At 44.3% G+C, this 25662-nt stretch overlaps 1 protein-coding gene across 1 annotated transcript in view; it reads right to left on the bottom strand.

Moving 5' to 3' along the window:
- Window positions 1-1945: 1945 nt before the first annotated feature.
- Window positions 1946-25662, bottom strand: part of slc49a4 (solute carrier family 49 member 4) — a 41258-nt gene continuing 17541 nt past the window's right edge. Inside the window, exons 6-9 of the mRNA XM_071538840.1 lie at window positions 19885-19952; window positions 13835-13962; window positions 11704-11886; window positions 1946-4653 (exon numbers count right to left, since the gene is read on the bottom strand). Coding sequence (XP_071394941.1) covers window positions 4538-4653; window positions 11704-11886; window positions 13835-13962; window positions 19885-19952 — 495 coding nt within the window. The 3' untranslated portion in view covers window positions 1946-4537. The remainder of the gene's footprint in view (window positions 4654-11703; window positions 11887-13834; window positions 13963-19884; window positions 19953-25662) is intronic.

Raw genomic sequence — 25662 nt, forward strand, 5'->3', positions numbered from 1 at the left:
ACCCAAATTGCTTGTCAGCGAATGAAAACTATTGTTTTATTTTGTTTGGCTCCATCCGGTCCCACGAGACCCGAAGAGCTACGATGCCATGTCTTGCATTGTCTTGCATTGACAATGAGTCAGAGAAAGAAATTGTTTCTGAAATTGAACTCTTGTCGAGAGGCTGTTAAACAGGTGCTGCTGTTGTGTGTGTATCTCCGAACAGTTGAAAATGCATGCATCATTACCTTATCTTTCCCCGACAAAAAAAACACTGCTCCCTCTTTTGTCCCGTGCTCGTCGTGGAAAAAGGAGAATTTGCTTACACACAGGCCTCGCTGTAAGAAGAGCTTTTCCTTAATAACCTCTCGCTTTGTGAATAAAACAGCTCCTTTTTCTCCACATAAAGCAATTTCCACATCAGAAAAAACAGGATTCAATCAGACTCTGTGCTATGGGTCAGTGCCTCCTGCACACACACACACACACACATACACACACACAGGCACATACACTCAAACACAAACCATAACATGAATTTAATGTCTGGGGTGGTCAAATTCAACAAGCCCAGATTTGCTTTGCTCCACTGGGAGATCTGATTGGTTGATCCTTCAAGTATACAACTGCAGTTTTATTTGATTTGTATGTTTATGTTTCTGCATCTCACAGTTGCATCCAGTTCAGTTGCAAATGAGAATAAATCAGAGCTGGAACATATAGGTTTTTGTTTTTTTGTAACAGAACAACACCATGTTGATTTATGAAATCTATTTTGTTCATAAATATGAATTTAAATCTGAGGACAAAAACAAAATATCACCTCAGCAGTACTTGTTGGGTTAATGCAACCGTTCCAAATTCATTAAAAAGTTTTACTGAAAAACAAAACACTTTCCAGTCCATTATTTAAAAAAAAAAAAAACAGCTCGCAGTGCTTGGCTGACTACCTACTTGCAGCAACTTGACAACCTTTCCTTGGGACCTCTTCTTGGAAGACATTTCCAACACGACTGGAAGGAGATTTTGCAAACAAACAAACAAACAAATACACCCATGATGAATATGAATTTATCAATTAACCATCAAATATACTCTGTTTACTCTCTTGGCAGCTTTATGCTTTGCAGTAATTATATACAGACTTATCAGACTATTCTTGGCATATTTTATGTTCTGTATTTTTTGTATATTAAATTTGTGAGATTTCTTCATTGCAGTGTACAGGGAACACAGTGGACAGAGGCCGGAAACATGGGAGGGAGATGTAACAATGTCAGTATACTGACAAGTGAAGAAAATCTGGACTCAATACACACACAACACACAAGACGCTCTTTTCTCTCTGCAGGAGTTGTGATGAATGTGTATGACGGCTCCTCTGAAACCCAACAGAGCACCATAAACTAACAGTGGAGTCATCTTACATTCCAGCAGACCCACGGGCCTGATTTGTATATGCCGTGCAATGATCCAGGCACACCCAACCTAAAACCTATCCAGTCTGATCGTGCAAGGGGCCAGACTCATTTCAAGTAGCTGTTTTCCTCTAACATCATGAGCTACTCCTCCCACTCTTGACAAAAGGCCCGGGTCGGGTCAGGGTGCCTGCCAGCCTGAATGGCATAAGTTCAAAGGATCATAGGGAGTGTTTTTTTTTTTGTTGAGAAGAGGTGAAATGAATCACAGCATCTGTTTAATCTCACACACAGACACACAGCCACTGATTCTGATTGGAACCAGATTTGAGAAGTCTTCTACCATTGCATGCATACCGGCCCTGGAGGCCTGCACTCTGGCCTGCAGCAGACCATGAGCTCATCCCCAGCTGAGGAGGAAAGGGGGGGGGAGAAGCTGTATATACAGGGGCTTAATGGAGGCTTAAAAACAATGAGGTCATGCACGTTCACCCTTAATTGTATCACAAAACTGAACTGGGGAAAAACGAGATGGGATATTTCCTGGAAGTGCGGATGTCCTCTGGGTGTTGTGCACTGCAGCAACTCTTGCCTGAGGATGATGTGCGAGAATGAGATGTGTTTCCGTGCTGCCAAAATAACAACACAAACAGGTTCAGACTCCACTAGAGCATGATGTAATCTGCTCCTTAAAGGAAAAATTCAGCCCATTACAATGTAACACTGTTATTGGCGATGTGCCTGGCCTTTCTGGGTCCATTTTGCTGTTTGGTGGTGTGTTTTTCTTACTCCTGCTGGTCAGACATAGGTGATGTCATGTCATGTCGAGATATTTCCAGCACAGCTACAATGGAGTCTCATCAGTCCACATTTTTCAGCTATCTGAAACATCAACAGTAAATGTCAGGTTTCAGTGTCAGTCCCTCAGAATCAAATTGAAGGCAACAAGTTGATGCCCATTCTGTGGGGGTTGTCAAAAGGCACTCTGGGAAATGTAGGAATTCACTAACTGAAAAAGTAGGTGGCAGGTTGAGGGAAAGTGGATGCACCAAAAAAAGTAAATTACAATAATTCATCACAAAATAACTCCTGGAATGTACTGAACATCACAGATTGATGATATATATCAATGTCAGAGTATCCAAGGGTGGAGTTTTCCTTTAATAAGCTTCTTATTCTTAAAATGTTCATTTTAATAAAGTGCTGAAAATATTCAACAGTCATACATGTTCTTTTTTTCCTTTCCACAGAACAAGGACATTTATAACCCCAGGAAACCTCTGAGCAGTGCTGCAGAATCTGAGAACATGACCTTTTAACCGTATACATATAGAGACGAGCTAGTCACAGTGTGGAGGAGAGGGAGGAGGAGAGGGAGGAGGAGAGGGGGGGGCTGAATGCACAGCACCGGGCAATTAAGGCAACATGTCACAAGGTAAAAGACAACCCTTTCTGTACAAGGAGAGTAAAAAATAAAATACTAGCATCAGGATATACATTATAAAGCCTCCTCTCCCCCCAAAAGGAAAACAAATTCAAACACTTCCCGTAGTTCCTGTGCATGGCACCACCGACTGAAGAGGAAGAAAACAAACACAGAAAGAGAAGTCACCAACAAGTTAGAGTAAAACTGTGTCAATAAAGGGCAGGTGTGTTTTGCAGTTTGCCTGAATGTGGTTCTGTCCCTCCAGATTTGGAGCTGAGGTCTGTTGCAGTTCCCGTCTTATCAGTTGAGAAAATGTCTATTTCCTACTCTCTCCCTCAGGTTTTTGTCAGTAGATGCTCAGTCAGCGCAGTGACTCCTGCTGGTGCTTTTTGATGAAGAGCGGCTTGGCGATTACAATGCGATGTAAACCCCCATTTAAAAGAAACTCCCTCTGCTTAAGTGTGCCTCAGCAGTCCTGTTTCACTATAACTGTCTCTGGTATTAACCGTGTTAGTGTTGTAATCCCTCAAATAAATATTGGTTATAAAAGCTGGCTACTGAGGAAAACAAAATGTTAAAAACTGTAAAAAAAAAAAAAAAAAAAAACAGACAAAAAAAACAAATAAACTTAATTAAGTTAAGCTTCAAAAATCTCCCGTAAATGAACACCATTATCTGTAAATAGGTAAAACGTATGAGAACAACTTCTGAAATGTGACATACATACTTCCAAACACATGCTCGCTCGGCAGTTCAGATGACACAGGAGAATGGCTATTCCACATTATGAACAGTTCATTAGGGAAAAAAACAACCAAAAAAACCAGACAGAGTCGCATTGCGAGGGCTTATCCAATCCCAGCCCACGTCTCTGGCAGGCGACCAGCGTGGTGTCAATCATTTTGGTAGATCGTTTTTAGGTCTTGCATAACATTAGGCTTGAGAGGGCCGTAAAAGGTAATATGAGTGTCTGTCTCTCAATGACGGGCAATATCACAGGTCACTTAACAGCGCTGGGCCAGTTACGGCTCCCCAGCTAGTCATAGCCCACAGTTCTGAGTGGCACTAAAACACTAGGAGGTCCCTTGTTAGCCCCGACTCAGCACAGCCAGGCCCGCTGATTGGCTGATGAAGCCGTCCAATTATCACCCTTTACTTCCGCCACTAGACGCTGATCTGGAATCAGTTCGCCGTCCAGCTTGTACCGTTGTAGATTATGGGGCAAATGGAAAGGAAACTGACTGAAGACCAGCTTCTAGGCTTTGGGGCTATTGGAGAGGAACAGGGAAAGTAAACTGAATGGCCTCATGGGTGCGACACTGAGAACAACTTTAAATATTACATCATCTGTAAACAACAACAGTCCCTCATGCCATGACTGGTTAAAAAAATTAAACCGTTCACAAATGTTTGCTTACATACAAACGTAGGTTGACATATAAAAACAGACGGTGATGCGTCAGACGGCCATGTGGCGCCGAGTCAATCACGTATAAAGAGTAAACATAGACACAGAAACTCCTCTCGCTGCCTGGTGCCTCTTCTCGGCAGCCGTACAATGACTGAATCACAACGCATCACCACTGTTGCCAAAGATACACATTTACATAAAATCTTAGAGAGAGCGCTGGCTTCCCCCTTTCTCTCCCTTGTTTTTTCCTCTTTGTGCAAGAATTATTATTATATATTCAGTCATTTTTTTTCGCTGGTGGTTTCAAACGGAGACAAAGACGTCCAGGTAGAGGCGGTCGTAGGACTCCCTGAAGAAGAGGATGAGGACCAGGCTGAAGAGACAGGACCCAGTTAAACACCAGTTCAGCCATGACAGATCTGGATGGAGGAGAGGAGGGAGAGAGGAGAGGACATTTTATATTTTAGGCATTTAGCAGCATGCAGCTCTTATCAGGAATGACTGACACTAAGTGAGCAGGTAGGTGGCTCAATGTCCTGCTCCAGGACACTTCAGCAGGCTACATGGACGCTGATGGATGCACATGTTTGCTATTGTAGAGACTGAACCTGTGACCTTTTAATAGCGGGACAGTCTCCACCCGGCTAACTAAGGACCAGACCACAACATCATGTGTTCCTTCATAATGAAATATGAGCAGTCTGCATACATCAGGAAACCTAATGAGAGTCAGAATGAAGTAGTGCTGAATAATTTATGAATAATATATAGGACTAATGGCTAATCAATAGGAGTCCGAGCCGTACCGTATAGGAAATAAGAACCGCCTGCACTCTTTTGATCATGATTCTGAATAATTCAATGATATTGGGAGTGTTTGCCCATTATCATTGACCTAAACCTGAACCTAAATATGGTTCAGAATGAGGTGCTCTATTTTCTCTGTTTTGTTCAAGCTCCATTAACCAGAGGAAAGGTGCTTTGGCTGTCTGCAATAATGCTGGATGTGAAGGGCGACTGGAAAGCTAGTCCGACTGCACTGAGCCATCGGCTTCTGAACTCATCATCACAGGCAATCTATTCCTCGTACACAATCTCTCTATCACACACACACACTGACACACACACACACACACACAGAGAGATACGTGCACACACATGCACACACCTTGATACAAATATCCAGTCTGGGCAAAACCCAAATCAATAAAATCCTCCTTTCAAATGCAGTCAGCAGCACTTGCTATGAAGCCAACTGTCTCAACAACATGTAGGCGAGGTGTTTGAGGTGTTGTGTTTGGACTGACAGAGACATAAAGCAGAATCTACGCCGCTCGACGGCAACGGCCAACTGTTCAGCCAAGACGGAGGACGCGGTGGCAGCAGGCAGCTGCTAGGGTCCTGATAACGGGCCAGACTAAATATAGAGAAATCAGGTCACAACACACAAGCGAGCCCCGGGGACCCTGCCAGCGCGATGCATCTCAATTCACACCGGGCCCGGTTCGATCGCAGCGGGCGAGCCTTTCATAATGTCGTCAATCAATTGCCCCTGGCCTAAAGAGAGCGGCCGATCGATGCGTGGAGAGACTGGGGCTTGGACAGCACGGCCTGGCCTCTTTGGGGTAAATTGTATGATTTGGCTGTTAGGCACAAACCCCCGTGCGCTTGGTCACTCAACAACTCTCTGGCACGTGGACAAAGAACATGGGATGAGAGGGCAAGGCTGGGAGGAAAGGCGATATGGAGGCAAAATGGGGGTGGAGAGGGGGATGGAGGCTTGGTGAAAAGGTGTGAGAGGGGAGGAAGGTGAGGGATTGGGCGAGGGTGTTTGCAGTGTGGTGTCGAGACTCCCAAAGCAACCTCATTAATCAGGGGTGTGTGAGCCGGACAGCAGGAGACCTGGCATGGAGGCAGGTTAATGGAGTTGTGTTTATCTGACCCACCGTCTCTCCATCTAACTCTCTCTCTCTCTCGTTCTCACATGTATGCTTAACACAGACTCATCCATTTAAAGTTGGAGGCTCACTGTCTATGTGTCTGTGTGTGTGTGTGTGTGTGTGTGTGTGTGTGTGTGTGTGGGGGGGGGGGGGTGCGTGCGTGCGTGCGTTTAGGCCTGCAGCCTAGAATGAATGCTAATGTGGGCCCAAGGACCTCTTGGGTAATTCAATCAGGTGCTGTGGTAAAAATGGATAAGCGGCTCAATCGCTCCCCTCTGACATACCAACTGCAAGGAGGAGCCGGGAGCAAAGTGTGGGGAAATGGCATGGGAGCCCACCAAATGCTATACATCTGATTAAACACTAGAAGTTAGGGTATCAGCAGATTGGAGGAGAGGAGAGGAGAGGAGAGGAGAGGAGAGGAGAGGAGTCACAAGTCAAAGTTTACCTGTTCGGTTTTAAGTTGATTTTACGATTTCACTTCACCCACTATAAACCAGTGTGCAGCCTCAGATCATCATTCCAAACTCTAGGCTGAAGACTAAAGGTGACCTGAGCTTAGACTTGCAAAATCAGTACCATCTTTTAAATAATTTCTTAAAACTTATTTTTATTGCCTTTATGTGATGTGTTTCATCCTGTTATTTCTGATATTATATTGTTTTTGACCTGATATTCTTATCTTTTTATGTTTATCCTTTTATGTAGGTTCCCTCTTGTTTTTATTTGTTTCAATTTAGTTATGATAATTACGATAATTTAGTATGATGTTTGTTTTCATATTAATTGTTAAAGCACTTTGTAAAGTCTTTTAAACAAGTGACATACAAATTAAGTTTATTATTAGGAGGAGAGGAGGAGAAGAGAAGTTTGACGGACATGTGATGTACAAAAGGAGAATTGGTAGACAACGATGGCAGGGGAACTTAGAGCAGTTCAACCGGTGCGCTATGCTTTAACTGAACCATTACAAATGGACATCAGCCACAATTCAATTGATCACCACTGCCATGAACTCTAATGTGTTCTCTAAAGGCATTACCATATACAGAGGACATCAGTGCGAACATCAGACAGTTCATCATATTAACAACCTATTACAGGAGCTGCCACAGTCAGCAGATTGGTGCTACAGATGAAGATTGAGACGTGAGGGGACAGGCGTCTCACGGCCTTAATCAGTCATAATTGAGGTCAATGCAGCGTTGTAATTAATGTGAGTTCTCAATAGGACTCAATGTCCCCTTTATGGTGGCTTCTTCTGTTGGAGAAGAGAGGGTGACACCTCAAGATACATAGGCAAGCTTGCCACAGAGAACAAGATCATCCATCAAGAAATGAAAGCTTGTAACCATTTCCTCTTTACAATGCATGTGAAAATATTTACTGTAGAATGATGGAGCTGGTGAGCACACACACATCTACTATATCTGCATCATTCAAAATGACTGTCTAAGTGTGTGTGCGTGTGTGTACTTTGTATGTGTGCACTTGTGTTAACCTAGCTAATGCACTGCCATTCGTTTACTGTGTCAATGTTACCTCTCGCTCATGACTCACAACTCTTCCAAAAATAAAAACAGCAAAACAAAAATAAAGTGTTTATTCTCTCAGGAATGAACCGAGCTCCACACAGAAATGCTGTTTTTGTGGGGGTTTTTGAACACCTCCACACTCTTCGTGGGGGGGGGGGCTGAAAAAGTCAGCCTGCGAAGACATTTCCACTTCAGTCGAGCATGCAAAGTTTAGCGGGAAGAAGAAAAAAAAACTCTGCGGGACTGAAGAACAGCGGCAATTATTTCACTGCAGTGAATAATCCCTGCTTGCCCTATGCAGAAGACTTTAACAACACACAGCTGAACGGCAACTCTGTGCCACCCCTTCCCTCCTCGCCTTCCTCCTCCCTCTCCTCCTCCTTCTCTTCTTCCTCTACAAAGCCTTTGACGTTCTCTTGCTCCACAGTGCCTTTTGCCGCTTTGTATTCCGCCCAACGCACCACGCTAAATCACACAAACACACAACAGATGAAATCGAAAAAGAGCGACAAGTGCAGATATATGGCCGGGAGGCTCCATTCATGTTTCTCAGAGACTTTGGGAATTTAAAAACACGACAACAGGGCCGGAAGGGCAGTTAGGGCTCACTGAACCAAGAACAGCTTCTCACAGATATTAAAATGGACATGGAGGTAAATTCATAAATGCCTCTCCGCTCGTAAAGGAGCCATAATTCAGAATGCATAACTGGGCAGTGGGCAGCCAAAAAGAAATCCTAAAGTGAACTGTAACCTGGAAATAAATGAAAATCTTTGAGCCTGGGATTGCCAATTTTCTAAACCAGGAGATGAGAGGGTTTTGAAAAGACGGGGCTCATGTAGAATTTATCAACTTTGAAGTCTACATATTACCTGCCACATCCATTACGGAACTACACAGAGGAAATTAGAGTAATGAGACAGCCCACTAGAATACTTTCATGGGGAATTTACATAATAATCACATTAATCTGTGGAAGAATGATCTCTCCGGGAGAACAGAACACAGCTGTTTTCTAAACAGGACAGGAAACTTTTTTTTTTTCACTGGCCACAGTGGCTGCTAGATTTCACTATTTACCAGCCAGGGAGCTTTTCAGAATAGAGACAAACCTACAAACAGTGGTTGTTACTTGCCAATGTGGCCGGCAGAATAGACTCAGTCATTTTTTACTAGTAGTCAGCTGGTGGCAATTTACCACTCGTTTTCTTGAGCCATTCGTGTTCAGTAAAGTTATCTACAAGCTTACATGTACTGTGTGTCCAAGTCTGTATCAGTGTGAGCTATCTGACAAGAGAGCGCAGATGAATCACATGCTAGGAGACAACTTCAGGGTGGGATGTGAAGAATAGAGCCACAATAACTCCATCACCATGGCTTGATCTTCTTCCTGGCTGTCACAGGGAAGTTGTCAGGATCTATCTTACCGCATCAGATGCCTTTGGCTCGCCCGCACACACACACACACACACACAAACGCACAGCCATCCATCGATATTCGCACTTGCACACAAGCACGCACCCACACACAAGCAGATGGACGCAGAAACACACACTGCACAGGCACAACCACAAGGCAGACAGACACATTAAAGATGCAGACACAGAGAGACACACACACACACACACACACACACACACACACACACACACACACACCTCTGTCCACATCAAGCAGTCAATCATTCAGCACCCCTGAGAGGGGAGCAGAGCAGAGGATACATCATGTATTCTTTATGAGTCCTTCCTTTGTGAGTGTGAATATGTGTGTGTGTGTGTTTGGTTGTGTGTGTGTGTGTGTGTGTGTGTGTGTGTTCGCCTGCAGCTGCTATGTCTCTATCTACCTGATGCTCTCTGTCTGTCCACACCCTGTCTGGGCTACACTGCCGTCCAATCTATGATTTATCACAAGCACACTGGCACACTACCAGCTTAGGGAATTCAAAACACGTCACTGGTAGTGCTGAAACGATTAGTCAATCGATCAATCAATAGACAGAAAATTAACCGATTATAATTTTGATAATTACCTCTGCCAAAGAGGTTATGTTTTTGGTGCCGTTTGTTTGTCTGTTTGTTTGTCTGTTAGCAGGATTACGGAAAAACTACTGGCCCGATTTTCATGAAACTTCGTGGAAGGGTGTAGCATGGGCCAAGGAAGAACCCATTATTTTGGAGCGGATCCGGATCTGACTCACAAACAAGCAATAATAGCACGAACCTTGGCGGAGGTCTGCGCTCTCCGAGTGCCCTTCTAGTTGATTAGTGGTTTTAGTCATATCAAGTAAAAATACCAAATATTTGCTTGTTACAGCTTCACAAATGCTAAGATTTGCTTGCTTTTCTCAGTTTCACATAGACTAAAGGATTAAAAAAAGGATAATGAAAATAATCATTAGTTGCAGCTTAATCACTTGTGATCAGGATTGCAGTCTAAGTTCCAAACAATCACAGTTTAGAATTATTCTATGCTAAAAATTTAGTTGGGTGGGAAAATAATGACAGCAGCAGGTGAATTTTGTTCCCCAGTAACTAGGAATAGTTCAATTTCCCTGTAATTTAATTCATTAGAAATTATCCCAATTAAAGAATGTATAAGAATGACTATTGTGATCATAGCTTTCACACTCACCACTATTATATACCAACGTACAGTTTAGACAGATAAACAATTCAATATTAAATCAACAACAATGAGGGTGATATGGGTGTCGCAGGGAGAAAAATCTTATCAAATTGGGGTCCGTGGCCTTATGCAAGCCTGTGGCAAGAAAATGTTAGAGAACTGCTGCTCTAGACAAAAGAAGCTGGTTTCCTGCCCTGGCTGGAACACACACACACACACACGCTGCCTGACTGTCATACTTGTTAGTGGGCTCTAAAGGCCTCCAGGTCAAAGCATATCCACCTGCACCGGGAAGACAATCCAGAAGAAAAGGATCAAGATACAGTTGTCAGGGAACAGCTGTCAGTAGCCTCCTCCAGCCTCACGGCAATTGGAGGGACTTGGCAGTGGAGGAGGATGAACCTTATGAATATGTATGAGGATCTGAAAATATATATCCTATTTACTTAAACAAAGAGGGGAGAGGGAGTGTGTCATGTTCTCTGGAAGATTTATCCATCATTCCAGCTGACTGGCTCTGCGATGTTGCCAAACTTACAGGGAAGGTTAATCAGACCACGAAGAGGTTGGGGAAAAATCACAGTGGAGATGGGCTCACGGAAAAGACATGTGGACCTGTGTACACACCCATACACAAAAACACACACTCACATGCACGGATGACTGAGCTCTGTTTACTTATGATTTGTCTGGCTCCTGTGAAAACGGTGGAGGCAGAAGAAAAGGAGACGACACACTGTCCTCTCTGCTGTGGGCCGACATTATTCTATCAAACCATGCCAGGCTGCCAACTCGAAGATAAATCCAAGGCTAAACTACAAAAGGAAAGTTTTTCTCTTTTCCTTCTGAACGTGTCAAGTCAGGGAACCTCATCTTCCCATCCTCTGCCGATTATCACCACTATCGTCAGCGCTTGGATCCCACATCCAGAAAGCACCTGTCATCTTGAGCTCAAAAACAGTGCATTTTCAGTGCATGATGTGACTTTAATGTTTTAGCCTAATCAGTATCTTTGCCAGGGAAACCGTTGGTACAGTCCCACCTGCCGCACCCCTTCCTGCCTGTCAAACCTCTGACATTACCTGAGGATATTTGAGATTTCCTTTTCTATCAAGAACAATGCTATATTTAAGATAAAAGATTATGGATGTGATTCCCAGCCACATTCCAATCCAGTTTTTCCATGGTTGCGATTGATTGAACTGAAACCTGCAACCTTCCCTGGAAGAATAATGGTTTAAAAACCAATATTCTGAATCTAATCTAATCTCCACTTCTGAATGTGCATTTTCAAAACAGTTCTACAGCAATGGGGGTTTTGTCACATATTGCTTCCCCGTCATTGCCCAGGCAGTCCTCCTGTCTTACCAGTACAGTAGAAAGTGAGGAAGAAGAGCAGCAGGCCGGTGACCAGGTTGCCCAGGAAGGTGACCACTCCGCAGGTGATGCCCTCGGGGACCGGGTACACCGTCTCGATGAAGAGCTCAAAGAAGATGGGCACGCTGCTGTTGATGAAGATGCCCACCAGGATGCAGGAGGTGTACAGGGTGGCTACGAAAGGGCAAGGAGAGAAAGAAGAACGACATTGGCTTACAATTTTATTCACATTTTAAATTTGCTGACACAAGAGAAGCCGTGAGGAAAAAGAGCCTGCACTCTATTTGCCGCTGCAGTGCTCTTTCTGGGATTTTATGTATTGTGTGGTAATGGGGTACAGGCCATTCAAGCAGCTCTTTAAATAGCGTGGGCCAACCTGCTGGTCAAGCTTACACAGCTGCAGTCAAGTTATATGCCACCTTCCCTTCCTTCCAGATGGGACTGCTGAGAGGGAACAGGTTTAGCTAGTTGAGTCATTAAAATAATCAAGGTCAGTGATCCTCCATCAACACTTCTGCTGTGAAAGACTTGACCATTACAGGCCCTGGTGCTTAACTAGAGGAGAAACATCATGAAAGAGAGGCCATCGAGCACTGCAACACTACACAAACAAATCTCCCACTGGTTTCCTGCTGTAGATGCAGCTCTGGTAATATGGCTGGGCTTTGATAATGAGACAATGGTGGTTAAGCAGTGGGTGGTGGATGTAGGAAAATCCACAGGCTTTAAAATCCTGCTGTGAATACTGGCTAAGTTTATTTCCCAGAATGAACCAATTGAGGTCATCTTTTTCAAAGGTTTGTGGAATACAGTGTTATTGCCACTACATATAACTGGTCAATGCTGACCGTGTGTGTACGTTTGGCCTTGTTTGCAGAGCATTCAAAGAGTGCTGACTGCGTTTGGCCACCATAGTGGTCTGTCTCAGCTGCAGTGCTTTGGTTGGGGCTTGGGGTGAAGAGCGTGTGTGTATTAGAGTGGATGTGTGAGCAGATTAAGCCATCACCTCTGGAGCATCACGGCACCCTCCATCTCCCTTATCACAGCAGATTGGTCCAAATGAGCAACCCATTAGCCTGCACGTCCCTTTAATCACAGTGCCTCCGAGGGCCCTCGCATGCCCGCCCGCCCGCCTGCCTGTGACGGGGAACCCAGGCGCCACTCACGCAGCCATCAAAGGCTGGCTACTCCCCTGCTCGTCTTTATTCAACCCTAATGAAGCGCTTATATCAAACACTTAGCCCAAGAGCTTCACCCTCTGGGCTTTTTCCTCACATTATTACATCAGGTATCAACCGCCAATCCCTATAAGGCAGTGGGAGATCCCTTGAGGGGAAGAGCTACATGGTAACATCAGCACTAGGCATGTGGTACATGTTTGGTGTTAACCCCTGTCTTTCAGCACTCCCTACTGTTTTGGAGTTGTGAAAATAATTGTAGCCTGTGGATATCAATGGGTCCAGGTAGGATAAAAGGATAAGGCCTGACAGACAGAAAAGCTACACAGACAACACACCCCATTAACAACATCTGTGCAAACTATTTAAAAAAAAAAAAAACCCACAAGTGACTAGCTGCTTGCTGACAAAAACCTACAGGAGATTACACTGATTGGTGTGTGCTGCTGAACATCCCACCGAGGATAATAAGGGGTATTTGGCAGACTTTGTTGCAGGATCATGCCACCCCTTGTATGTATGCCAGGTGGATGAGCAAGGTTGGAGCCTGCCTGTTGTGGGCTGCCAGTGTCTGGGATGGGAGGGGGCGAGATAGAAAGACAGCGGTGCCAGAGACGGTGAATGATGATGGATGATGATGGCTAGAATCAGTGGCTTTGAACGACATATGCTTGTTGGTTTGGCTCAAGGAAATTCAGGGGAAAAACTCCTGTGCTGTTCAGTCCATTAATGTCTGTAATCGGTCTGTCACTGACGTCTACTGCAAATGGATTGGTTCCACTGAATATGTATTAAATATAAGAACCAAGTTGGAATACAGGAATACAGAGCAAATACAGCTACATCTGTGTCTATGGGCTTAACAAATCCATTGAATAATGCAGGGGGTGTTATCCCGCAAATTCATCCTAATGTAAGAGCATCAACATCCACTATGGACCCACCTGCAGTGGAGGGGAGGTGAGTGAGGCTGGTCAGACAGGTGAGTGTGAACCAGGTAGAGGCCAGCGAGGCTCCTGCCATCATTAGCACAAGGATCAGCTTCAGCATGCCCCGGATGGAGTCTGCAAACCTGGGGGAGGGTGGGAGGAGGGCGGAGGAAGGGAGGAAGAGCGAGAGAGAGAAGGAGAAGGGGAGGAGGAGAGAGGCTAGATTAAAAAAAAGGTACAAGAGGCAAAAAAAAACGTACTCAGACCTCCAAACCTGGAACACACCAGGAGCAGACAGAGTGAGACACTGTAGTGAGTAAAGAAAGCAGCTCCAAAAGCAAGAGGCATCGTTCACACGATGAACAGCAGTGCCATCTCTCAGTGCTGGCCTCTTCTGTGACTTTGTGTCATAATCTATTACTAGAGACACACACTGTTTCAGCGGCAGGCCAGATCGTTTCCTGCCCCCCTCTTGTTTCTGAGTGCCTTTGTTGTACTTGTCATTAGACACCCAGACACTATACCAAGAGTTGATTCAATTTGTCTCACCAGCTAAGCAGGCAGATATCAGATGAGCATTATTCTATATTGTTGAAGACAAGCCATCAGGCGGTTCCCAAACCCGCTTGAGTATTGTTTCTCTTTGCAGCCTCTTATAAACCCTCACTGTTCGTTAGCTCTTCTCCACTCCTCTGGGTATGCATACATACACTGGTGAATGGTTAGATGAAGCTACACGGAAGCCTGTAGCGAAGACAGACGCTAATTGCCTTTGTTATGTTGCACACAGACAAGATGCTTGAGAGGAGAGGGTTGAACTTGACAATGAACGTGTGGGAATGGACCCACCCCATACATGTGGGAATTGTCTAATTAGTTTGGCTAAGTCGTGAAGTTCTGTCAGTATGCTGAGGGCCAGGGGATAAGGAAAATCATCTTTTGGACAGCTAACGAGAACATCTTCCCTCAAACCTTTTCCTCCGGCGTGGTATTTTTAGATGACATTATTGTCTACTGGGGTTTCATGAACTGTCATTCTGTGAACACTTGACCCGATAGCCTAACACATAACTGTCTGTGTACAGGAATAAATCAGAGCACTGTTCTATGTATATTCATACCTTTGGACTCTAAACTGCCATGAGGGAATCCAGTGCAGCCCAAGGGCAAAATATAACTAACATGTTTGCACAGTGGATTTTGCACCAAACTCCTTTTAATATTAATGTATGACTTGTCATGAATTTCCTCCATCTTTGGTAAACAGATCTGCAGCCAAGATACAGCCATAGTATAAGCGTTTAAAAGAATGTGCGCTGACTGTACTGGAGAAGGGGGTTTGGTACGAGGACCCAGTGAATGCCTCTACCCAGAAAAGTCCAGTTTCTCTGCCCACAGCTACACCCCACAGATCCATATCTTCCATCTGCCACTGACTGGCTCCCATCCACAACCCTTCAACAATCCCCAGTGCCATAGAAGGACTAAATTCTGAGCCTGCACCCAGCCAAGCCCTCATCTCTTTGGGTAGAGGATCACCGCCCAGTCCCCTGTATCAATCCCAATCTGATCCTCTAGGGAGAAAAGCCGTAAGTAGCTTATTTCCTAAACTCTACCTCTGATGGTCCCTGAATCCACTTATAAAGGGCCTGATCGGCGATTGGCATCGGGTGCACCAGAGCTTGAATTAAACTAATAACATTGAGTGGAGTTTGGATTTTGAAAGCCGCCGATTTATAATCCGCCACCAGCAATATCAACACTGTATCATCGTAATTCTTGCATTTTTGTTACCTGTCATATCTGAACACTAAAAACATTCTAGGGCATTGTTACACTCCACAATGGCTGCTGAGAGAGGGGCAATGTCTTCTCGTGAGGTAATGTCTGAATTGAAAGCCTATCATTTTCACTCCCCTAACAGAATTTATTGGGCATAAAGATAGCATCATTTAAAATCATGTCGCATCAGATTCCATTTTCTGTACTCCTCATGTCTGTGAGGAATGATGCAATAGTCATTCAGTCTGATATTATCATTTGAGCCTGTCTACGTTTTCACTGTGGGACATGCAGAGAATTACCAAACAGATGTAGATGGTATAATATGATGACCAGCATGCTATCACAGAGGGGCCCCTGCTTATTGGCAAAACAAATTAGGCTGTGGATTCTATTTGCTCAATCAAATCTCTCATTAACCTGAAGTATTGTCTGGCTGAAACCTCTGCGATGTGAAAGAGCACAACCTGGTTCTCTTTTCCGCCTCCTCCTTCCTCTCCCCCTCTCTACTGTCTTTTCCTGGGGCTAGTAATGAGAGGATAACGAGCTACACTTATTCGTTCTTTTCACCCTCCCCTCCCCGCGCAAAAAGCGGCGGCAGCGATGCCACCTTCATCTCTGGCTCCAAGCTGCCTCTGCCTGGGCCACACAATTAAAGAGCTGCCAGACAGTTTGTCAAATGTTTCCGTGACGAGTGCTACACCTTTGAGCATCCACCACTAATTGACCCCGCCGCGTCAAGCTCCTTGCCATTCATCTATCCATCTGTGCGACATGAGCAACCAATATTAGCTAAGCAGCCAGTGTAGTTTGACGAGGGCAAGTGCTAACCCCCCCCCCCAAGAAACTTTGCCTTGCAGGGGTTTAAACCACTTAAAATGTGCCACTGCAACACCTGCAGCACAAAAAGCTTTTAATAGGGGCCATTTTTCTGCTCCCTGTGGCAAGCTGTGCTCAGCCGTGGCACAGTGCTGTGCTAGCTAGAGGGAGAGGGACAGATAGTGGCATATAATAACTCACATCTCGACATTAACATCTTCAGGGTGGCTAGTGGGGGAGGGACAAACATCGCTCCCTGTCCAGTCCATTAGGACAAGCTAGCCAGGGAAATGTATCTAATAATGGCATATTGCACCCTAGTGTTGTGGACAAAGTCAGGAGGATAGGAAGACGGAGAAAGAGTGGGGAAGAGCAAAGGGAGGCAGAATTGAGGGATAAGGGGAGAGAGAGCGAATAAAGAAATGAAAGATACTGCAACATCTCCTGTTTCTAAAACGTTTTTACTAATCAAGTAACCCCAGCTGGCTTGCATCTAGGGGCCCGTCCCTCGACGGACGTCCCAATCAAGGAGGAGACGTGAGAAGGAGAGCAATCAGCCAGGTGACTGAAGACGCTTAATGAGTTTGTCTGCGTCCCACTGTGCATGCCCCAGGAGCAGCTGCCACAAATCACAACAGGTGAACACTTCATTCACATTCTGGCTTAGCATTATGATATATCAACTCACACCAAGCCAAAAATTAGCAGTTTTATGGGTATAAGGAGACAGCCGTTAACATCTTACAGCCAGCCGTTCATTATGCTTGGAAAGCCTAGCATAACAAAATGAACCGAGGCGAGGGCAAACCGCAGTCTGGACTGATGCTCATATTCAGCTGTTTCTTCATGTGTTCTTAACTGCTATGAACACCACAGAAGGTCAATTACAGTAAAGAGCGCAGACAAGTTCAGCTACGGGGACTGGAATCGAATTTCTTTTGAATCCTACTGCCAAAATCTCTCAACTCACAGGATGACAGTTTACCAAAATTCGGTCCAATAAACAAGCTAATTTTGAGTCAATGAGTCATTTACATGTGTTGCCAATACCACCATTAAGGCAATAGTCTGATGAGGCTGTTTACATGACAGTATAAACTGACAACTCTCCATAATAATACTGTTTACATGGCTTAAGTATTTATTTTGATTATCCAGAGAAAACTGTGGAAATGGGATTTTTTTTTTTTTTGCTAAAAAAAAAAACCCAATTTGCCCACCACTATCAAATTTAAGCCAAAAAATTACAGCCTTGATTCAGCTCTACCAAATCATGTTGTTCATTGCAGCCATAAGCCTATCTCTATAGTAATCAAAAAATGCAATGTTTCAAGCTCTACTTTTGGGAAACCTGTTGGAAAGCAGTTGTTGCACCCTGGCAACTCGGCGTTTTTGGATGAAGATACAGAGTGAGGATTGGTGGACACAGGTGATCCTTCAGTGATGTAGAGTGGAGGGAACTTTAGAATGGAGCTGTGGGAACTACTGCGTCCAATGAGTCTCCAGGATGTCACTGTCCGTCTCCTGTATAAACTTGGAAGCTGTACGGAATAGCCTACCGAGTTATAACCAAGCAGTTTGGTGTACACAAAAACACAGAAGGTTGTGTACCTATTTTGCAACAGCCTGGGGCTAGTTGTGCAAGATTTAATAATCGTACCCACATTGGTTGAGGTGTGCGTAATTGTGCAGCACTTGGAAAATGCACATCACATCCCTCAAATTAGAGGCTGCCGATGGAACGAACATACCTGTCCTGCCACTTTCATATGAATTTCATCAGCAGAAATGTATTCTACAAGCAGTTGTGGATGGCAGATATTGGTAAGAATCACTCCTTAATCTAGGTCAGTACAGGCTACAGTTCCCTTCTACCTCCACATAAGAATGGTGAGCTGGACACATACTTGACCACAGTTCAAGAAATGTGACTACGCTGTATACATGTCCTAACTGGTGTCTATTAATGTGATTAAAATTATAGTACTCCATATATTACTATGATTATGCTTACTTTGACTATGAGCATAAATGCATTAACATAATCAGAGTATGGTATTTACATGGGCTCTGCCTTAATCACATTATTGTCTTAATCACATTATAATCACATTTTTATCTGCATATTAATGTAGCTAGTGTTACTTTTGTTTACAAGCCCTGGTTTGCTTGTAATTGGGCAGTGTGAACCTAAACCAACCGAATACAAAAATGCAACAAGTAAACATTTCCACTGTTCGGCCCCATTGAAAACAAACTGCAGGTGTGATCGCACCCTAACAAGGCCACACCCAAACCCTACAAACCAAGCCACTTGTGCATTTCAACAATTGCACATAAAGTCCAGTGCAAACAATGTGCAGCCAAAGTCATTAAAGCTGAATTTCACTGAACTATCTACTGTTGTTGCAAAGAAAGACTTATCAATCCCTCCACGGACTCAGAGTCTGTGCAATCAACACAAATAATTCAACAGCCCTGTTTACATATACTTTCAGCGCATGCTGCAAACAGCTTCATTGATCAACTGTGGGAGTTATGGGCTCATTTCCCTGATTACAATGTTAAGAAAACATTGGGCCCTGCCTGGAAGTGCTGATTGGGCCCCCGCTTGCGATAAACGTATATCCGTCAGCGGAGGAATGAATCCCTTGCTTTTGCAGACTCCACACTTTGTCTTTGCAGTGCGGCTCTCTATCCATCAATGGAGGTGAAGTGGTGATTGCATTAGCATCCATTCCCCTCACTCTATCACAATGTGGCTGCATTCAGATCATATATTAGGAGAAAGAGAGTAGATGAGGTAACGGGAATGAGACCCCCTCCTTTACCTCAAAACAACCCTCCACTGTTCTTTATTAAGAGATATGAGGGTTGAATATTTATGTTATTGATAATATTATAAACAGTAATTCTTCGCAAATGTCAGAGGGACAGATTGAAGTACAAGCCTCAAGAATGCAAAGAGATCAGAGCTATCCCACAGTGAAGAACACTTTGCAAAGGTAGGCCTACTAGTTGCTAATATTGTTTGCCGGCACAGCCAAGGTTATCATACAGAATGTGAATATTGAATATTCCCATGTATACTGAATGGAAGTATACTAAGCGAGTGTAAAGGAAGATTTGTAGTAAACACTGCTCTAATTTGATGCCTCAACGGTTTCACGGACATCGTTGGGAATATTATGAGCACCAGTAGTCTGGATTTGCACAGGTCTTAGAAGTCTGGACCAGACCTCATGACCAAGTATAGTGAGTGATACACTGCTGAGCCAGACTTCACTGCGTTGGGCAGCACCACACAGTGGCAGTGTTGCCAGATCTGGCCAGGAGCATTCAAGTTATCTTACCTTGCAAGCTGATGTTCATGTTTTGAAGTTGTTTGAAGCCATATTCAACAGTCATACAACAAGTCAACAAGTCATACAATGAGATTGATGAGAAAACTGGGTAAAGCTTACCTGGCCATTGCAATTCCAAACACACAGCCACCCACAATGGACCAAAATCCAATCCAACCTGCATCCACCTGTATATGGGAAAGAGTCAGAGGTAGGGGTATAGGTGAAGAGAAGAGAATTGAAGAGAAGAGAAGAGAAGAGAAGAGAAGAGAAGAGAAGAGAAGAGAAGAGAAGAGAAGAGAAGAGAAGAGAAGAGAAGAGAAGAGAAGAGAAGAGAACAGAACAGAACAGAAGAGAAGAGAACAGAAGAGAACAGAAGAGAAGATTATTCAGGGTTCAGCATGCCGTACACGGCTGTAAGTACAGAGCTAGACAGAGAGCAGGCACCAAGTGTCTGAAGTCTGCTGAGGCCTGTCAATCAGTGAGTCTAGCAAATTGCAAGGCAGCATTGTGGCTGGAGAGAATGAAACTGGCCTGTGTGGGTGTGTGTGTTTTTGTGTGTGTCGGATTGATGTCCTTTCTGATTTACATACATGAAAGCAAACGCACACACTTGGCCTGACAGATGGAGAGAGAGGACATCATGACCAAGGGTCTACGGCAGAATCAGTGTGAGGATAAGTCTAGCACATGCACACACACAGACACACACACACACACACAACCAATCAGTGCGTGGCACACAGGAGAGGACGTCTCTGAGTGCCAATGAAGGTGTTTGACTCCCATCAATCTCCCTGAGGCAATAACTCACGTACAGCCAAACCCAACCAGATGGGGGATGAAACAGCAAGGGACCAGAATCTAAAGTAGGATCTGATGCTTTTTGTTTAATCATACACTGCACTGCGCTGTCAGAAAAGTCTATAATAAAGAAAAGTGGACTATCAAAGTTATTAAATGGAAAATGTATTCAGGCAGAGTAAGTGATGAATGACAAAATGTCATTACGTTTGATCTAAATTACAACCCTCCTAGTAGTCCATGTGAGCAAGCCTTCTGCGCGATGCTAAAAGCTCACTGGGAAGGCGCCCATCTCTTGTTTACACGGCCTGAGGCGGTGCGGTGCAGTGAACTGCACCCCCTGGAGAGGACGAGGATCTGTGCCACTGTTGTCATAGAGACATCTCAAAAATATTCGACTCCCAAACATTCTTAAACACCCACCGCCCCCTGCCACCTATTACTACCAGTTATTATCTATGTAGGTTGTGCATCACCAATCCAAGTGTTTCAAAGGCGTATAATTTGACATCAGTTTTTGCACCAATTTAGGAAGCTCAACACAAATTGCTTGATGAGCCATTTCAATTCTGGAATGCAAATCACTGTGTTTCATGTGCGGGTGGAGAGTTAATTAACTGCGGTATTCTTAGTGCCTCGGAACCCAAAAAAGGCCTGATTTGAAGCTTAATCATGTCTGCTATTTTGTGATTGTGTCAATAAGCTGGAGATGGCTGCTGTTAGAGTAGGGAAAGCCGGGACTCCAGGCTCTTGACACATGAATGTGTTTGTTTTCCTTAATTCTCTCTCTGTCTCTCTTGTTATAAGCCATTTAAGCCAATAATCAAAGACCTTATCCTTAGCTTTAGTTTGACACGGTATTCCTACACCAATTCACTTGGTGTAATCCCAGAAAATCCATAAAACAGTCTAAAACAGCGAGGAAGTATTCTGTCTGGAGGCAGAGCATGCAGTCTGATAAACTTATACAATGCTCCTAGAGTTTACAAGCCACTTTGTAAGGGAATAAAAAAAAATCTCTGTAATCAAACTAAAAGAAGGAGGCCACATTTACAGATCAGCCTTCCAGCTCTGTGAATACTTAATGGCTACTCTCCATTAAGGGAGCAATTACATATGAATGATGAGCGCAGCGTGGAACCTGTTTCCTGAGCCCGGCTCATTATGGTGATGCGGAGCTCCGTGCTCAGCCCCTCTGTCTGGAGGTCTAGCACTGTTCCCCCTGCAGAGCTCACACAGTGGCCATTCGGGTCCCTGGAGTACAGTGTTTCTACTTTATCTTGCTATTCTGATTGTCCAAATTAGATCCAAACCAGAGATTACACACTTTTGCCTTAGTCTGACCATCTCCATCTTCAACCCCCCAACCCCAACAGCCTAATGCCTGGTTCATGCTTCGTGCAAACATTTAATTGCAGCTGAAATGACTGGCCGCATTGGCTGTATTTAAGAGTCAGGCACCATCTGAAATTAGCTACATAGACGTTCTTCTATTGAGGACAGGATGAATGAGGAGGAACTAAAGCCACTGGCCCATTCCGGATGTTTTTTCTTCTTGTTTGGGGGTGGACAGCTGAATTTTCTTACAGCGTCACTCAAGTTCTGAAGTTTTCATGAGAAGTATGAATGCCAAGGCACGCAGATAGTAACTTGTCTGCATTCATACAGAACTTGCACACATGAAGCCACAAAGAAAGCATGAACCAGGCATAAACCCAGCCTAGCTCCAGTTCTAGCCACCCCCTGCCTACTTTGTTCCACTCGGACATATCACCTCCTGCTGCTCTATTTCCCAGCCAGCCGATCCCTGCGTGCCTCTGTCCCACTCTCTGTTATTTATGGGATCAATTCCTGCTGTCTGGTTGTAGACACCGCAGGATGAGAAGGATGCATTTCTGGGTCATATCTAGTCAACTCCGGAGGACTCAGCATGACAACCTCTTAAACTGGGCTCAGATTACAGGAGTTTTAAAATCCTAACTGATTTTGAAATCGGGTTGCATCGCGCACATAAGGAGAAAGTTAACCAATTTTCTTCTCTTAAAGCGCAAACAAGCTCACACTACAAGTTTAAAACATGACCGTGCATCACATACTACAAGATATTATTATGATTATCTTGCCCGACGGAGCTTCTGTATGCAACACCTCATGTGACCATGGAGAGGCAGGAGGCAGATGTTTACAAACTTGGAGGCGGAACAGCTGGCTTTGGTGTGTTCAGCAGTTTGCAGTAGTTTGCCAAAGAAAAGTGAAAGGCCAGACGAGTTTGGATGAGGAAATGGATATTCAAATATCTGTTTGTTATAACGTTGGTACGCTATCGCTAGCCTAGTGCTAAAAATGACTGCATCACGCAGAGGTGGAACAAAGTGGTCACCTTCAAAGAGGAGACAGAAGAAAGAAAGGTGATGCTCTGACTGGCCCGCCACCCCCCACTAAGAGCACGTTAGAAGACTGAAAACAGCATCTGACATCTGCAATACAGAGGTCATCATTATGGGGAAGGAGGGCGAGAAAGGCACACAGCAGCAGTCCTCCTGAAAAGTGGCACAGTAGCAGAGAGATTGACAGGCGACATTTGGGTGAAATGAGGGGAGAGAGCGAGAGAGAGAGTGAAAGAGAGAGAGAGGGAGAGAGAGAGAGAGAGTGAGAGAGAGAGAGAGAGAGAGAGAGAGAGAGAGAGAAGTGATTGGAAGGCAGTGAAGGGGGACAACGCTGCAATGCTGGAGCAGTGCTTCTGTATTGATCTGGCACCAAATGAGCAGAGTCTGGATTATAACAGACTGGCACAGGCTACACACACACACACACAACATCAGCAACGGTGGCACAATACAGCAAGTAAGAGTGAAGGGAAAGAAGAGCTACGATGTATCATGGTGTGTGTGTTTGTGCATATGCATGCACACGCACACATCTCCACCGTAATGAACAAATTAATGGAGAGAATGAAGGAAATTAATAGAAAGTATGAAACTGTTCTCTTAATATTACTGCATTGTTCCTTTGCCCTTGGCAATCACTGCATACTTAAAATTACCAGCGAGAGAGTCAAACCCAACAACATTTTACAGGGATGAGAGCAAGACAGCAAAAAAGCAGAGGAAAAAGGCAAAGAAAAACTGTTATCTCCCATTACAAATGAGAGTTGTGTGCTGAAAAATCCAAAACATCACATCCTTTACTTGTATCTATCAGTCATTTCACACTCCAACCGGTAGCTATCTCTATTGTTTTTTGATCTTACAGTATCAGTGGAGCTTTCAGCAGATAGGAAAGCTGGAAGAGTGAAGGTCATGATTCGGTGGTGCCAACATTTGCAAGTGAATAGTGAGCTTGAGGAGAGACAACCTATTTACTTTTCCACACTGCAACTTGACTGTGAGAACAAATATATCAACACCTCCAGAACAATCTAACACTGTGAAAACCTTCTGTTGCATCTGCACTCCTCCTCACCCTGTTGCGTCGCTATATTGTTTCATAGGGTTTTTTTTCTAGCTCTAAGTTTTGTGCCCAGGGGACATCCTGTAACAGAGATCACTTCATTGCAATAGACTTTTGTTCAGACATCTTCTTATGTAGCGTAGATAAAAGAACTTTGGAGGGGGGGAGTGGGATCTTTTGACAACAAATGAAATCCAAGAACAATTTGTTATGCGCTCGGCGGCTCTGACAAAGAGGTAAAAAGATAGAGGTGTGATGAGAAGTGTCTCATCCTCCGCTCTCCTGTGTGTGATCTCTCCAGCGGTACCTGTCTGACGTTAACCTTGAAAAGATCCTCCCTTTGTCTCCTGGAGAACGGCTGTGTCAGGACACAGAACATGCAAACTATCTTGAGCTCCGTCTCTACCCGGGCCCCTCCCCTCGCCCCTCCACTTGTCTTCCTCTTTTGTCTGCCTCGGTCTCGGATGTAAATGTGAAGAGTGGCGCGGAGAGCCTCAGACGGGGAACTTCTCATTAGAACGAACAGGATCTTGAGTGGCTAAGTGCTCGTCCTCGTTGCGCTCGGCGTCTTCAGGCTTGCAAATAGAGCACCGAGGGCTTCGCACGCTGCGTTTGATTGGGCCCTTCAAAAAGAGTTACATGGGGAAAAGAGCTGAAAAGATGGACAGAACCTCTGTTTTAGATCAGTGAGTGTAAAAGAGAGAAAGAGAGAGAAAATCATTGAGCCTCGATGGATGAGTTGTCTCTTTTTTCATGTTAGGAGTCATATTACTGAAGCCGATTTTGTACGGTAAGGGATGGTGTTTTTGAAGTTCAAAGTGTATTCACAACAGTCTGAGAGTGAATTAATCCGCCAATCCTGAAAAGTTTAGCTGTCTGGGGGCCTCCTGCACTGAACTGGCCTTCAGTACTGGTGTTGGCAGTGGAGCATTGGGGTTAATTACCTGTCAACATAGCCAGAATTACAGATCTGCTTTAAAACAGAGAATTCATACTTGGATTAATTCCCACCCTCGCCAGCACCTTGGAGGACCACACTGCACTGTACGGGGCACCTGTAACTTCAGAGAATACATACTCTCTGTGCCTTGGCCTTAAAGAAATAACATTACCAGGTCAGTAACAGACCTCATTCTCTGGAGGCACAGGGGTTTCTGAAAGGTGTTTCAGGACACGGCCGAGAGACAGCAGGGCCAACTTGCTAGCTATTGATCCCATCGTTCACCTGTGCAGGCTCCAGTTGTGAGAAGCTTACAAATCGTATTCTGCAATTTAAAATGCTGGCACACCTGGGCTTCTTCAGGTTTTCAGAATGGGAAAAACAAACCTGGAAAAAGGAAGCCTCAAGAGCACTGCTATTCATGCTGCTTCACTTTCATGTGGAAATAAAAAAGAGAGCTATATATAGCTGGTTGCAACGTATCCATTAACAGAGTAACCTAGATGAAAACTAGTCTTTTGCAGAGATTAAATGGTGACTGGTTCTGCACAATTAAACAGAAGATGATCAAAGTAGCAATAAAAATAAAATAATGAATTATACATCAAATTAATAATAAATAAAAATATTTATTGGTCTTCTAAAGAATATATTCTTGCCGTTTTTGTCAATAACCTGGGTTACTGTTATGCTTCCTTTTTCCA

Source organism: Centroberyx affinis, unplaced genomic scaffold, assembly GCF_046629955.1.
Source record: "Centroberyx affinis isolate AG114_WGS23_722 - 3 ecotype Tasmania unplaced genomic scaffold, CSIRO-AGI_Caff_v1 ptg003356l_1, whole genome shotgun sequence".
NCBI lineage: Eukaryota > Metazoa > Chordata > Actinopteri > Beryciformes > Berycidae > Centroberyx > Centroberyx affinis.